The sequence below is a fragment of the Impatiens glandulifera genome, chromosome 7, assembly GCF_907164915.1.
Source record: "Impatiens glandulifera chromosome 7, dImpGla2.1, whole genome shotgun sequence".
NCBI lineage: Eukaryota > Viridiplantae > Streptophyta > Magnoliopsida > Ericales > Balsaminaceae > Impatiens > Impatiens glandulifera.
Window position 1 is genome coordinate 12,075,860 of NC_061868.1, and position 17,409 is coordinate 12,093,268.

Sequence of the window (17,409 nt, forward strand, 5' to 3'; positions counted from 1 at the left end):
AATAGAATTACAATTCTATAATTTTTTCAAACATAAGAATTGAATTGTAATTCAATGCCAATTCTCATAGAATTGGAATTAGATATCCATTGCCAATTTTAATTTCAATTCCCTCTCATCAAACACACCCTAATTGATTTGGCTACAACATTGGTTCTGACTATTGATACAGTTTTTCAATCGATGTATGATATTTTTCTGGGTTTTTGTCTACTAAGAGGAAGATCAACCATCTTCGCCTCTCCATTTGTTGGTGAAGTTGACAGACTAAATATGGACCTCCTTTGTCGATGAAGTTAGATTTGGATTGTATATCGCATTTGCTGGACCGAGATCCTTTGTTGGCGAAAGTTGAAAGAGATCTTCGTAATACCTACTTGTTCTCAACTAGACCCGATTAATCGATCAAAACCAATAAAACGTATACAAATGTTCAGTTACGAATATAAATGGTTATTAATAAAAATTGAAAAATCGAAATTGACAGATAGACTTGTTAACTAACCTCTATGTTTGATAAAACTGAAAATTAAGATTTGAATACTGAATTTTAAGTATTTAATGTCTTAAATATTAAGAGATAAAAAATTAAATGAATAAACATGCATTAACATTTAAAATTTAAGTATTCAATATTTCAGTTAATTTAATAAATTTTAAATTAATATATGAACAAATATATCTAGACTATTATACTTTTGTATATTACTCATATTAGTTTATAAACTTAATATAATATATTAAAGTATATAATTTAATATATTAAATAAAAAAATTAAAATAAATATTATATTTTATTAAAAAAATATATTAAATTATAATTTATTAACATAATATATATATATATATATATATATATATATATATATATATATATATATATATATATATATATATATATATATATATATATATATATATATATATATATATAAGAGAAGAAAATGAAGTTTGTTTACCTAATGAGAAAAAATTAAAAAATTAATACAACTTTATATTTATATAAATAAATAAATATGAGAGATAATGTATATAAATCAAAATAATTCTTTAGATTTATTATTTTTGTTTTTCCCTTTCCTTATAATGATAGAAACAAAGTAATTGAAGAAACCCTACGAGATAATCACAGATAAACTGTAATCGAGGGCAAAATTCTAGTGGTGCTTCCAAATGCACAAGAAACCCTAGACTAGAGAAACTTATTGAACGACACAACACAATACCGTGTCGCCCGTGTCAATCGTGTCGTGCCTCCTGTGCTTATTGTGCCGTCTGTGCCGCTTGTACCGATCGCACCTCTTTTCCAATCGTGTGATTTAATTTACCCCTCGTATGTTTATAAAACTCATTTTTTTTTATACTTTTTCGTCTGTTTCATCTTCATTGTTTTATCTTCTTTTAACTTTTCTCAACCAAAAAAATAATATATGTATATTGTGTCAATTTTATTATTTGGTTTGTAATTGCATTATATATGGTTGATAGTATTAATTATTTATAAATATTTATATAATTATAAAGGTTAAATTATAAGAAATTATATATAAAATAATGTAAATCATATAAAAATATTATTTAATTAAAAAATATATTTATATGATAATTATTTATTAATTATTTATTAATTTTAATATAATTAATAATAATAAATATATTTATTTTAATATGATTAATAATATAAACTATCATAGATAAATAATAATTAAAAATAATTTATATAAATATAAGGGTAAAATAGTCTTTTTACACATATTACTACTTTTTTTATATCATCAATCAAACACAAAATAATAAAATCTATATAATTTATACATATTTTATAGTCTCAACCAAACACTAATAAGTTATATAATTTATACTTCTAATACATTTTTATAATTTATACCCCTTACAACTTATACATAATTATTACCTCATACCAAACCGAACCAAAAAGTATTGGTGTCCAGTATATTAAATTTCTGAAGTATCATAAGGGTCACTTAAAATTTTGATGGATCATATATACATTTCTAAATATGAGTTCAATTAAATTTTTGGATTTTCCTTTAAAAAAAATATCTCAGTCAAATTCTTAAATATATTAATTTGTTTTTAAATGCATCAAAATTAAATACTTATAATAAGATAAAGTTTTATGGTTGAAAAACAAAATGTAATATCACCCCAAAAAAATCAATTATCTTGACAAAAATATAATAAAAAAATACAATATCAACTTTTTTTATAAAACAAATAATTATTAGATTTGATTATCCCAAACAACCTTACATAATTTGAGTGTCTACATATACATATAAAAAATTAAATCAATTTTTATAACAATATGTAGAACCAACACAATTATTTTAGGTCAAGGATATCAATCTTGGAAAAGCAGTTTTGTGCTCATGGTAAGAGGATCATGATGATCACCATTATCCGTATCCTTTCAAATTATTCTGTACATTCGACCAAAATATAGTACAACGAATAGAGAATCATCTAATTAAATTATTATATTAAACAAAAAAAATGATAGTCATGGTATATAAAAACTACATTGTTTTATGAAGACAATTAACATGTCAAAATTTATAATACATAACTTTGTATTTTACATAATCATTTTAGACGTATTTATCATTTTTCTCCTAACCTTCACATTGATCCTTTCAAATTATCATTCACATTTATTAAAATAATAATAAAATAGACAATAATAAAATATCACACAATTAAATGATTATAGTAAAAGGAACCGAAAAAATATACATTATATTAAAATTAGATTATTTTGTTGGACAAGGTAAACATATCAAAATTGATAATACATAAATAAATATTTTACCTCATTTTAAAGGCATCTTTAATATTCTAATTGATTCTTTAAAATTAAAATGCACATCTCAAAATGAGAGTAAAACAAATAGAAAATCATCTAACTAAAAAAATAATAATAAAAGACAAAAATGAGTCAAATATTTGATATTAGATGTGTTTATCATTTTTCTACTATAATATTTTAGTTGACATTTTTAAAATTGAAATTTAAACATGTTACAATTTGTGTTATAATTTGTGATTGTTGAATTTAATTTATTACTTCATTTATAGAGAGAGTTAATAATAAGGTGGTTTTTAAGGTAGTGTGTGACGGTAGCATAATGACAGTTTTGTAAATATGAACTTGTATAATTAGGCTTTAGATCCCAAGTAACTTCTCTTAGGTTTCAAATAGTCTGGTTGATGCAAGCAAGTCAGTTAAATCTTATATTCATTTCATACCATACGAGGGGAGAAGTTATTTGAAACTGGTTCTAAAGTCTCAGGAATCCCCTCCATTTAAAATGACATGTGTTACTCATGGTGAATTTGACAGATAAGTACACAAGCTTTACACATAGGCTTTACCCGAAAAAGTTATATACGGACGCGACAGAGGACCACGTTTAACAAAATCAAGCTTTACACATAGGCTTTACCCGAAAAAGTTATATACGGACGCGACAGAGGACCACGTTTAACAAAATCCCGGTTTTTTTATATGTTCGGCGTTTTTTTGTTTTAAATTTTATTTTTCAATTTATATTATCTACTTCAAGGTTTGTGAATGGTTAACCCGCAAATAAACGATCTGTTAAACTGGCATAATGAGTCGTGCATCGTGTTGTAAAAACTCGTCGATTTATAATTAAGTGTTATTATTATATATATACTAAAAATTAACTCTCCCAATTTATAAAATAAATTATTTTGAGTTATTAAAATAATTTTTTGAATTATAGACTCAATAAGGGATAAAAACTAATTTTAATCATTTTGGAAATAACGTCATCTCTGTTAAATTTCGAAATAATTAGAATCTGGATTCAAAATAATTATTTTGAAAAATAAATGTTGTATCCATTTTTTTCAAAATTAATTATAATATTGCCCCAAAATAATTAATTTGAATAAATATTATATTCATCAAATTTAAAATAATAATAATAAAATAAATAATTATTTTAGACAATTATTGTATGCATAAAATCCAAAACTATTAATATTTAAAGTAAAGAAAAATTATTTTGGAAAATTATAGGATTCATTAATTTCAAAATAATTAAATTTTGGACAAAATAAAAAATAATGGTTTTGAAATAAAATTATTATATACATCTAATTCCAAAATAATTAAAATAAGACCTAAAATATATTAAAAAAATATATAAAAAATAATATAGACTAAAATAATGTAAATTTGTTAATTAAATTTTATTTTATTTTTTTGTATTTTATAGATAATAAGAAAAAGACAAAGAAAACAGAGTCAAAGTTGTTTGGCCCAAATCAAACAAAGTCCAGGTCATGCGAAAATAAGGCGCGCAACCATCTAGCCAAAGGAAGGGCTAACGCTAGGAGACTGCCGAGTGGACAGAACGCCAAAAAAACGATAACGGAGCGACAAGTTGGACCCATTTTCTTCCTTGCGACAAACCGAATTATTTGAAAATGGTCGATGTGCATCTTCATCATCTCTCTACCAAATGAGAAAGTTGGAAGACCTACTCCTATAGCTTGTCCCATTAGTTATAGAGATAGAATTCGACTGAATAAGTTGATGGCTATTGATGACTTTTGTCCCTAATTCGATCGACTCAACCACTTGCATAGTTCAAGCCTCCGATAAACAGGATCTCAGTGAAGACAAAGAAAACAGGCTCAACCCAAAGCCCCAAGTCTTCCCCCAACAAAAATTCACCAATAAATTTTTCTTGAAATTTGTTTGGTTTTCTAAAAAAAAATATAAGAAGATTTAAAGCTCAGATATAGCTTAGCCAAAAGTTTCAACAATTGTCTAAGAGTAATTTTAAACTCACTCTAAGCTATCATTTATGTTGTAGTTAATGTTATGAACAAAAATTAAATTTTACACAACTGCGTTCATTTGTTATTTAATATTACATTTTTTTCGATTTTTTGATTTTAATTTGATTATATGGTCATTTTAAGCTTTTTGTCGACACCAAATTGAATAAAGCAATCTAAATAAAAAATACTCAATTTTGATTTTAAAATTTCAAAAAATTGAACATCTATTCTTGAGCTAGATGAAGATTAAAGGTTTAATGAGCTTCTCAACCATTTGTAAATGATGTTGTGAACGTTTTGAAAATGATCCCAAGTAATTTTGTCATGTTTGGACCAAAATCACATTTTTCTTAAAAGATCTCGAATTTGGATTTTAAAAATGTTGTAATGGATAAGCCAGTTGGTTTTAAAGAGTTAATTTTAGTTGTGATGAACTTAAGGAAATTTTTCATAAACTCGGAAGTTAAATTAACACACCAAATTCCCAAAGCTTGTTTTTTCGATTGAAATTTCTTTTTTCGTCAAGGGTCTGACGAGGCCCGACCGGTTGAATGATGACCTCGAATTATGATGAAACTATTTTAAGGGAATAAATGAAACTTCCTATGCAATTGGTTTTGAGGTGGAAGCCTGAATCGTAAAATTAGAAGAAAAATATGCACAAGGCTGGAGGTTGAAGATTATTGATAACTCGACCCATACGCCTTACTCTAGCCTGTGTCGCCAATCTAGACCCCTACGCCTTACCTAACACTCCTTGCTTCGCGTTAACCCCAATCTAGACCACGTTAATCCAAACAACGCCCAAGTTGTGCCCGAATCGGGCCCAATAACCAGCTGTTCACACCGCTCGGTCCAAATGACTTTAGGCATGCTGTTTCCTATTTTTAAAATTTTAAAAGCTTTAACTATTTTTAAAACTTTTAAAATATTTTAGAACAACAAAAATTAGTAATGACTTGTTATAATTTATTTTAAATCAACCCTTTTAAATGATATTTTTGAGGGACTTTTTTAAAAATTCTCAACATCAATTGTAAATATTGATAATATTTTAAAATTAAAATATCAAACTTAAATAAATATTTAGAATTTAGAAAAATAATTGAATAATTAAATCGTAAAATCTAATTTTTAAAATAGATAAAATTTTGTGAAGTAGAGGTCGTTCTTTAATAGGCAAGGAGGATATCGAACGAAAACTCTTTCTCGAGTATTATCAAATAGCGAACTAAAAAAACATTATATGCATTTGTTTACGTAAAATATATTTTTGATTTTAAAAATTAAGTGAAAATTTTAAAAATTAAAATAAAAACAATAGCCATTTAAAATAAAATAAATTTAAAATAAATATTTTTTATATTTTCAAATCCTATCTCTTAAAGGGATTTGAGAGTATGATATTTAGACTATTAAAATAGTTTTACAATTCTAAAAATAAATAACAAGTTTTTGATAAAAAATAAAATAAAAAAAAAAAAGTTAAAATTTGTCAGAAAATAAAAAATTTACAAACTAGGAATATCTTTTATAACTAAACTAAGTTTTTTTTATATATTTTGAGCTTTTCTTATTAAGTGTAATATTAAAGTTTTTTTTGATTTTGTATATTAAAGTATATACTATTTACACTATTTATATTTAAAGTATTTTTCTTTTAATAAATTAGGTTTTATAAATTTTCAATATTGATTAATTTAGTTTTAATAATATATTCTAAATTAAAATTATTATATTAAATTTTAAATTAAATATAAATTAATAAACTTTTATTTTTATAAATAAAAATATTTTATAATTTATTTTAATATAAATATTATTCAAATGCATTTTAAATGAAAATATTTTATATTAAAATTTAACTTATAATTAGTTAATAATAAAAAAAATAGTTTTTAAGAATAATTAATATCATAAAAAGAATAATCAAATTTAGTTAACAATTTATGTACTAATAAATTTATAACTTTAAAATTAATATTTTATTATAATATATAAAATTATATCTTTATACATTTTTTTAAATTAAAATTTAGATTTTTTATTATATAATTTTATATTTAATTTGATAATTTGTATAAGATAATTATAAAAACAAATTGTTGTTTATCAATATTTTTTATTTAATATTTTACTATAACCTTATATTAAAAATATTAATATTATAACATTTTATTTGTTTATCATATATAAATAATTTAAATTTTATAAAATTATAATAATAATTTATTTTTTTATTCCAAATTAATTAATAAAAAAACTTTATTTTTCAAATTTAATTGATAATTTTTTAAATAATAAAAAATATTTTAATTTTTATGATTTTTTAAATATAACATAAAAATCTAACTTTATATTTAAAAAAAATATATATATATATATTATAAAGTTTAATTAGTTTTTATTATTATTTCAAAATTAAAATCAAATTATATTAATATTATTATTTAATTTTTATTAAAATTTAATATTTATATATATATATTTAAAATTTTATAATTAATTAATTCTTCAAAATATATTTAAATATAAAATTATTTTAAAAAATAATAATTGATAAAATATTAAAGAACATTTTTCTAATATATAAATATAAAATAATTAAATAAAATTTATCCTATATTTATTTTTTACTAAATATATTAAATAAAAAATTTGATATTTATAAAAAAATATAAAAAATATATTGTAAATATATTTAATATAATAAAAGAAGAGATTTATTTTAATAAGTTTAGTTTTTTTTTGTTTTTTTTGAAAAATAATTTAATTAAAAACAGTTTTAAAAAATATACTCAGTTTTAAAATTTAAAAAAATAGTTTGAAATTATTACACAAAAAACATGAGTTATGATTTAGAGAGCATTACAATTATCAGAGTAAATATACGTGAGAATTAGGGTTTGATTCTAAAAATAATTTTTTTTATTAATTTTTTTATAATTTAATTAATACTGTTTCAAAAATTATAAATATTATAAAATAAATAATAAAAATAAAACTAATATTATTATTTTTATTAATACAATTTTAATATTTATAATAATTATTTAATTAATAATTATTTATTTTAATTTTTATTATAATTATATTAATATAATGTTATATTATAATATATTAATTATTATTTATATTAGTTAAATAATTAAAATAATAAATTTACTAAATAAATTATTTTTAAAATTTTTATTATATTTTAAAAAATATACTATTTATATAAATTATTTTTTATTATTTTAAAATAAACTTATATATATTTAAGTTATTTTTATCAAGTTATAAAATAAATTCTATAAATATATTACTCTAATATTTAAAATAATTAATTTTATTTATTATAAAGTTTCAATTTAATATTAGAAAAGTTATATAAAAAAATATTTTTTTGAGAAATAATTTTTTATTTATAGAATTATAGTTTTTCTTTAATTAAAATTATTATAGATATTAATAATAACTAATACCCCTTTAATTATTTCGAATTATAGTTTTTTTTATTTTAGATATATTTTCAAAATGATTAATATTATTGAATTTTAATAATATTTAAATTTAAATAAATTTATTTTTAATATTAATATAAATGTATTTATTATATTAAGTTTTTTAATATTAATTAAATTTATTTTTTAATTAATAATAAATATTAAAAATTAATTATGGAATATATTTTTTTATGAAAATATATTTATAAGTAAATTAAATACATTTAAAAAACTTAAATATCTAAAATGTATCAAAATATTTGTTAATAAATTAATAATAAACTAAATATTAAACAATAAATAAATTATATTAATGAATTAATTAATTTAATATTTGAAAATAAAATAATATATAATTAGTTAAAAATAAATAAACTTATTAATTTATCAATAAAAATATTTATTATTATAAATAAAATACTAATTCAACTAATTAAAATTTTAAATCATGAGTATATTCTCTTATTAATTACTATTAAAATTTATATTTTGTTGTACCAATAACAAAAATCATATTAAACACATATCCAAAACTTATTAAATAAAAATGACAAAATAAAATGTATTCAAAAATATTATAACATAATATATAACATATTAAACAGAAAAATATTATTTTAAACTTATAATTTTAGAGTTTTAGCTTTTTAGAATTAGAACAATAATAAATAGAAGAACTTATTATTGATAAAATTAGATAAAATAATGTTAGATTATAATTAAGTTTGGTTATAAGTTGTATGAAAATAAATAGGGAAATCGAAAACTTATTGGTTCTTTTTAACTTGTTTCACGGTTCTATCTATTAAACTATTTTTCTACCCTGATCTTCCTCCAATACAGTTGCAATTCAGAAGTTGATTATGCTAGAACATTGTTCCGACTATTGATAAAGTTTCCAATTTATGTCTATTTTCTCGGTTTCTGTCTGCTAAGAAGAAGGTCATACCATTTATGCCTCTTCTTTTGCCGGTAAAGTGACGGACTAGATCTGAAATTCCTTTACCGATGGAGTTAATTTTGATTGTCATCGCCTTTGCTGGACGGAGAAGTTGAATATAACGATACAAATACTGATCGGTTAAATCCCAATCGGTAAACTGGTTAGCTATTAAATAGTCGAGTCTTAATATTAAATAACTTAATGTATTATTAAATTGCACGTATATATTATTCATCCATCTCCAATTTTATAAATTATAGCCAAAACATAAACATTTTGAAACATGTTAGAAATAAACTTATAAATTCTAGATTTCTTTTATATATATTTACTCACATATATAAGATTTCTAAAACCTTTATTATTTTCTCACAAACATTAAATTTATACTAGTATGAAAACAATAAAAACAAGTTTGATTGGTTATCTTTGAATTTTGCTAAATTTGTAACATTTAGTTTTAGATTGACATTAATGAAACATTTGTATTTGTAACCATAACCATATGCTTTAATGAAAACCCAAGAATTCTAAATTAAAATAAATGAGAAACATATAAAAACAATGGAGTTATGTTCCACCATTGTAAATTTCCTTTCTCATCTTCCTTATAAAATTCTCAAATTTAATGTTTAACTCATCTACACTTAACAATTCAATTTCATCTTTTCCATTTTTCTTATAATCATCTACTTCTTCTTCATCTTCATTGAGTAACCTTTTCTCTTCTTCTTCAATTGGGTACTTGTCTATGTAACAATCCACCACGTCCTCTGTTTTCTCGGTTTCAAACATCACAACAGATCTTTCAAAGATGGGATTTTTCTTGATTTGTTCAACTGTATGATCAGAACCCAACTGAGAATTCCTTTCTGCAGATGAGTTGGCGATGAGAAAGACCAGAATTCCATTGAAGAAGAGGAACATGTAGTTTCTCTCACTACTGTAAGTGAACAATTTGAAAGGAAGAGATGAAGGGTAATGATCGTTGTCCAAGAAGTGAAGTAAGAAAGGAATCAAAGGTAGGATGGAAGAGAGAAAAAGGGCTTTCTTGGGAATTCTTGATTTCATCATCAATTCTCTCATCTTCAAATTTTGCATTCCTAACAAGCTTAGTTTTTTTTTTTACTTTCTTTGCCTAAAGAGAGATTACTACTTATAATGATAGTTTGAAGAAGGAAGATAGATTTGATTTTACCAAATTGACCCTCTACTGGTTTCTAGAGGCAATCCCTTTTTACAAGTCAGTCAACTTGTCTGATGTTTGTTAAGGACTTTGAAGCTTTCATGGTTTACTTTTATGGTCAATTTTTATAAATATTCAGTTTTTTAAATTTATTACTGAATTGTTTTATTTCCTCTCTCTCTATATATATATTATTCATTTTTTTCATTTCGAATTAAGGAAAAATGATTATAATTTTTTTATCAGAATTTATTGTATGCTGATATTATTTTATATAATTAAATCTGTAATTGCTAAATATTTGTTACAAAGTTTATTATCAATCTCCCAACTTCAGTGATTTCATAACACTATTGTTTCTTACAAATTTCAGTAAGTAAAGTTTATATTTAAAAGTCTTTTGTCTTAAGGTCACCATCACAATCACAATTACTTCATATTTACTTTTGAAAATGATCAAAGTGAAAAGAATTTTATGAAACAAAAAGTTTAATGAGATTCAATTAATTCCGTTTTAAGTGTGTACAAATAAGGAAAGCAGATACATTTGAAAACTAGGATCTGTGTGTAGATGAAAAATCGCGGGATTTACTAGAAAGGCTTAACCAATAGGAACATCAAAATTCAAATGTTTTAAGGGGGTGCACTTATTAAAAAGTCATAACCATGAAACAAGAAGAATTGTTGAGTATAGTATAGATCTACATATAACCTAGAATCCTAAAAACCAAGTAAACTATAAGGAAAACAAGAAAAACATTGTACAGTAAAAGAAAAACCGGAGTCAAGGTTGGGCGAGACCTTTCTTAACGAGCATATCGTAAACTCTATCAACCTTCCCCGGTTCAACTTTGTCCTTGAATAGAACATAAGCATCGGATTTCTTTGTGATCTCGCCTTTCATCACTCCTATAGACATCACTTGTTGCATATTCAGATAATGGGTAGGCAATATCCTTATCTCTCCACAAAGCCGTTTCTCCTATAACATAATTCATATGGAGTTAGAAGAATCCCAATTTGGTTGTTTTTAAGGTTATGGTTACAAAATAAAGCCATTATATTTTTAAAAACATATCAAATGATTATCATAAAGAGTGATGATCTTGTGTTCAGAAATAATGCCAGTTTCTAAATAAGTTCAATATGATGGATTTGGAAACAACTAAAAGATACCCATTTCTAAATAGGCTTAATGGAAAACAAAATTCAATGATGGGCAATCAAAAAGATTACTCTTACCGATTCCGAGAGTAAATTAGCTCCTGCAAAACCAGAGACATCCCAGATGTTCAAGGAGCCTGAAATTGCTTGTCCTGCAATTGAGAGAATATGCCATTTCAAAAATCTTTACAAATTGTCACCTTACAAGATTTTAAAGCTGATTTACACTGAGAACTCACCACTGAGACCAATTTGAATGCCATCCCTTGATCTAACAGCAATTTCTTCAGATTCTTTCCGCATCTTTTGCTCAATATATCTCTCAGCTTCAGAGGATGTACGACAGCCAGCAGCTCGAGCTTCCTGCATGGATACACAACAACTAAACGAATGACAGAAAAGCCTAGCCTGTTTTTGTAAAAAAAATAATAATAAATCTGAGACCAGAGTTTTCATTTCCTAGAGGAGGCTAGAACAGAATCTCATCATGATAACCTATTCAATCTATGAGATATCTGCATCTTAACTCAATACTCTTACCACTTGAGCTACCTGAGTGGATTTGTAAGCATTTGTCTAAAACTAATAATTGTACGATAGTAGACCAAGATTCTTGGGTACCTGAAGATCCTTAATCCTCCTCAAGATTCGGTGTTCCTCGATTACAGTTTTAAGCAGCATCTCATGTTCCTCCTTCGTATGAAACCGCATAAAGACCTTGTAACGGTTGCATATTTCTCTTTCTTCAGGAGAGAGACTCTTGTACAATGGATCAACGCATAACAAATTTCTTTGGATTATAAAATCCTTACGACGTTTCCTTTCGTCAAGCCTGTCATAATAATGAATCATGGTTAAAGGAAAATGAACGCTAAAACAGTAAGAATCGAGAAACTACCTTTTCGAGTAAATACGCAGCACTCTCAGTTTGATTTCACGCTCAGCATCTGAATCAGTCTCTTTGAACTCCATGTCTGCCAATAACTGCTCAGCTTCGTTGTCATATTCGATTTCAAACTCTTGCCTCTTCGAATTATAGCCACTTTGCTCCGTCATTGGAACCAGTGCCTCTTCAGCAGATATCCTAGGTTTTTTCTCTACAATTCCCCTATCTATGCGAGTATATATGGAAAGAGAAACCTGCTTTAGTATATTTAATGAAAATGACTAGAAAGTCAAATTTTAAATTAGACTCCTCCAGAAAAAAAAAAAAACCCTAGAAAAGGAAAATATAGTGGAATTCAATACATATAATAAAATAAGATATCCTTCCTTAAAACAATTAAAATGGGGCATCCTACCTTCCTTTTTGATATTTTCATGGACATCCTTAGCTTGGGATGTTCTCTTGGTGGCATCAATAGAAGAAAGGTTACCAACACCTGATCCAGCTTCCATTTCTGCAAAAGAAAAAACCGTCTTAGATAAGAAACTTACACACAATGAACTTTACATATTAAAAAAAATGACAAAGACAATAATAGACCAGAGTTTAAGCGGACATCCTTCCTTTGATCTTCCCCCCTGCTCAAGTACATGAAGAAGTGTTAAACGATGAAGATAACTCCTCCAAGTTTCCAATATGTCATTGCAAACCAAATCTTACTTGATTCTCATAGAGAGTGGAATTTCTTCTTTCATAGTGACTTCTCCAAGCGTAGGGAATCCTGCAACAATAAAGCGAAACAAATGCCAACATCCATTACAAAATGCCAACATCCATAGCACGTACAGATTATGGAAAGAATATATAAAAACCTCAACAAAAAAAATGGAATCAATTCCAAACATATATGACGGAGTCCTTACTTTGTCAAGGTATAAAAATAGGGTCCAATGGTCAAAGCAGACCTAAGTTACACATAATGTCGATAGACTAAAAAAATCATGCCCATAACCAACTAAAACATAAACACTAAACTGTATACGAGCCATACCCAACAATACAATATAAAAGATAACAAAACAATGAAATCAAGAATCTAAATATAAGAAATGACAAAAATAAGGAGGAAGTGATTCTGACCATTCTTGACATCCCCTTGCTCCTTGGCCATGGCAAGAAGTTCTTCTCTGTTCTTCCCAATAACATGAGACATATCCTAAGGATGCAAAGCAAGTGATCATTATAACTAAGGGCTTGTTTGATCCAAATTAACCACTATCCCATTTCACTTTAACATTTTAAGATATTAAATACTAAAAATAATTTGGTTATCTAATCCAAATAAACCACTTTTTACACCAAACAATATGTTTTTGAAAAACTGTTTTTTTCTTTTAAAAAAATATCAAATATATTACCGGAAGAGGGAAACATGGAGACTTCATATATATGGCGTTGTAGTGATCAATACACAGTGATTTGCTTTTGGTTCCCACATGCTCTGCAATTTCAACCCAATTCCCCAATCCATACATTTCAATACCCTGTGGAGGGATTAAGATGTTACACAAGTATATCATCGTGAATACAGTAGCTACTACATAATCTAATAATCCTCCAACAACTGATTAAACAGATGCAAGTACCTCTAAGAGTAATATCTCATCATCAGCATTCCAATCAGGGCATATTAGAGGGAAAGATAAATTATCCTGCAACAACAAGGAGAAGCGCAAAAATCAAAAGTGAGATCATTCAACATGTTATCGTGTCAGCAGATGTGTTCCACCAACTGAATATCCACAAGAACTCATAGTGAATTTTTCTTTTACAAAACCAGAATTAGTCTATGAAGACAAGTACATCCTTGTTTGCTGAAGGGTTATAACCTCTTAGCCCTTCATCAAACAAACCATCAACTGAAATACTGTTACTTTGTTTTTAACATACAAAGGATATTTGAGTTATTTAACCCAAATAATCTACTTTTTCATCAAACAAGTTTTTTCCAAGAAATCTGGTTATTTGAAAAGAAGAAGAAAATACCACATCAAAAATATCTAATATGAAGAAGAAAAGGACAATAAGAGTGATAACTTCAGTTCAAAACAAATTAGAAACTCTGGAGTATCATATTTAAGATTACTAACCATGACCCTGTAAGTATGACTGTTTTTGTGAGGAGTCACCTCAGCTCCAACTGAAAAGCACTCCACACAAAGATCAAAATCAGGACAAGCCGCACATTTGATTCGGATCTTTCCTGAGATGTCTTTGTTGCAATAATTACAATGGTACAGTGCCTTTTTTCCTTCGCTCATTCCTGAGCCTATCATGAACAAAAGTAACCCTGAGAAATCCTTTTCGAAATAACAAGATTCTCTTTTCATTTAATGCCAGAGAAATCTTACAATATAGAAACCCTTATTATAATGAAGTGAACAGGCCATGCAATTTCTCTAGAGCATCTTAATTGCATGTTTTCCTATCGTATTTGGACAGTCTCCATATGATCTTAAGACAATACTAGACAATTTACAACTAGTAAATTTTGCCGATACTAATGAAGTGAACAGGTCATATCATTTCTCTAGAGCATCTTAATTGCGTGTTTTCCTATCGTAGTAGGACAATCTCTTTCCTGGATCGCTTGTAGTTTAATGCTAGCTTTTAAAATACAAACTTGACTTCTTTGACTGGCTAACTAAGAGCCTAGTTTTTTACCCTTTCACTAGAGCATATTAATTGCGTGTTTTCCTGTCCTGTCGTATTAGGACAATCTCGATAGGATCTTAAGACAAAACTAGACATTTAGCAACGAGTAAATGCGAATTATATCAACATTTGGGAAGTGAACCAATTTTTGTCTAACTTATTATTATTATTATAAATGATTTTGTGAAGCAGTTTTAAGAAGAAAATACCTGTGCTTGCTGGCTCAAGATTTTCTACATTGGAAGCGGTCCTCTTTCTTTTCGATCGACTGGACATAATAAAATTAAACAGAATTAGAAACCATGATAAGGAAATTCGTCAATCACAGTATAGTGATCAATACTAATTAAAGTAAAGGAAAATTCTCGCAAATTTCAACCAACTTTGCAAGACTAAAGCTTTGACGTGGAGGAGAAACTCAAAGTACGCATCAGATAATTCAAGCATCCTAATGGTAAGAAAAAACATGTAATTGTGAAATCGGAAGTACCTGTGACTCGGATCTTCATCAGTTGTGTGAGGAACAGCACGAGAACGACCCATCTTGGAGTCTGGGCGTTGGCGGCGGTCACCGTCTCTAGAGTGTAAAGGGAAGATGGACGAGGGCTGATGAGTCTGTATGATCAGTCGAGAGTCGAGTCGGGATCGGAAAGAGAAAAGAGGGTTTGGGAATGGACTGTAGGGATTTGGTTTGTTTCAACAACAACTACAAAAAGAAAAAGAAAAAGAAAAAGAAAAAAGAAAATATATACATTGGAGAAGAAGAAGCCTTGGGCCAGTGACATCAGTTGGGCCTGCGCTTCCGGCCGGTTTAGAGAAGTTCTAGTTAGTGTAAAGAGAGAGAGAGTTATTGCTGAAAAAAATTAAAAAATTGATGGAGATATGATTGTAATTTGAATAGAGTAGTTTTGAGATAAATATTGTTCTGTTTAGGATAGTTATCTCGGTTTATTTGTAATTGATACGGAATGGAGCGAAAATAATATTTGTGTTCCTACCCCCAAACAATAATAAACACAGTTAAATATATATAACATTATTAATATATTTATTTATTTTATAATTTACAAATATTTTAGTTTATTTTAATTTATTTTTTTTATAATAATATAAAATTTTAATATAATACAATAATATATTATATAAAAATATATTTTTATAGAATTTTATTATACAATTTTTTATTTTTTAAAAATATGATAAAAATGTTGTGCCACGGAGATTTCTCAAAACAGAACATGACACGACATAGTTGACAATAAAAAAATAATCAAAGTAATACAATATGAGAATGATAAATGTATTTTATTTTGTCTCATTATAATCTCTACTTGGTAAGATCAAGTGAATTTCAAAGTTGTATTTGAAATTAAATTTTTTCATAAATTTGTCCTATTTTTCAAATGTTTCATATAGTCAAGTTTACTAATTTCAAATTTTATTTCAATAAAATAATATATAACTGTCAATGTATCTCGCGGTAATAAAAATGTATTGTTACAAGGTATATTAATGTTCAATCTTCTGTTCACATTTTATCGACCAATCCTACCTTCACATCTTTGTTGAAAACAAATCTTTTGACACATTTTATTATTATTTATTTTTTCAATTTATTTAAAATGAATTTGGATTTAAACTTTAAAATATTTTTTTTAATTAGTAATGATTTGAATTAAAAATATATATTGTATATTTCAAATTATAATTTGAGAATATGTGATTAGATTGAAATGATACTCAAGCTTGAATGTTTTAAACAATGAAGTGATTTGAATTCCTTTGAAGTTGAAGAAACTCATTGTATATATTTATATATTTTCTCACACTTTCTCCATATATATATATATATATATATATATATATATATATATATATATATATACATATACATATATATATATATATATATATATATATATATATATATATATATATATATATATATATATATATATAATTATAAAATTTTTCAACAATCCCCAATCTCATGATATATACTTATATAATATTTAATTTTTCTAATATATTTATTTTAATATATAAGTATATATATAATAACACCATACATTATATATACATATATATTATTTTTATTAACTCACCAATTAAGACAATTAAGACGCATAAAAAATATAACTTATTTTCTTATTTATTTATATTTATTTATTTAATTTATTTAATTTAT

The 17,409-nt window shown here is 25.2% G+C and overlaps 2 protein-coding genes across 2 annotated transcripts; both read right to left on the reverse strand.

The window, feature by feature from the left end:
• Window positions 1-9,784: 9,784 nt before the first annotated feature.
• On the reverse strand, window positions 9,785-10,365 carry LOC124910701. The gene has a single exon (XM_047451381.1). The coding sequence runs from the start codon at window positions 10,354-10,356 to the stop codon at window positions 9,841-9,843; it is 516 nt and encodes a 171-aa protein (XP_047307337.1). The 5' UTR covers window positions 10,357-10,365; the 3' UTR covers window positions 9,785-9,840.
• Window positions 10,366-11,079: 714 nt separating this feature from the next.
• On the reverse strand, window positions 11,080-15,923 carry LOC124945886 (transcriptional adapter ADA2-like). The gene is made up of 14 exons (XM_047486407.1): window positions 15,712-15,923; window positions 15,431-15,489; window positions 14,657-14,835; window positions 14,153-14,218; window positions 13,925-14,050; window positions 13,647-13,722; window positions 13,227-13,287; window positions 13,107-13,144; window positions 12,922-13,020; window positions 12,519-12,732; window positions 12,242-12,452; window positions 11,860-11,983; window positions 11,699-11,772; window positions 11,080-11,438 (listed from the first exon to the last, which is right to left on the reverse strand). The coding sequence occupies exons 1-14, from the start codon at window positions 15,762-15,764 to the stop codon at window positions 11,241-11,243; spliced, it is 1,578 nt and encodes a 525-aa protein (XP_047342363.1). The 5' UTR covers window positions 15,765-15,923; the 3' UTR covers window positions 11,080-11,240.
• Window positions 15,924-17,409: the final 1,486 nt, after the last annotated feature.

What these genes read in the sequence shown, in the direction of transcription:
- LOC124910701 (XM_047451381.1), bottom strand. Translation starts at nt 10,356, where the DNA reads ATGAGAGAATTGATGATGAAATCAAGAATTCCCAAGAAAGCCCTTTTT.
- LOC124945886 (XM_047486407.1), bottom strand. Translation starts at nt 15,764, where the DNA reads ATGGGTCGTTCTCGTGCTGTTCCTCACACAACTGATGAAGATCCGAGT. An exon ending in CCACTCTCTATGAGAATCAA is followed by an intron (nt 13,145 to 13,226) that starts GTAAGATTTGGT and finishes GTACTTGAGCAG; the next exon opens with GGGGGAAGATCAAAGGAAGG. An exon ending in TGAAAATATCAAAAAGGAAG is followed by an intron (nt 12,733 to 12,921) that starts GTAGGATGCCCC and finishes ATACTCGCATAG; the next exon opens with ATAGGGGAATTGTAGAGAAA.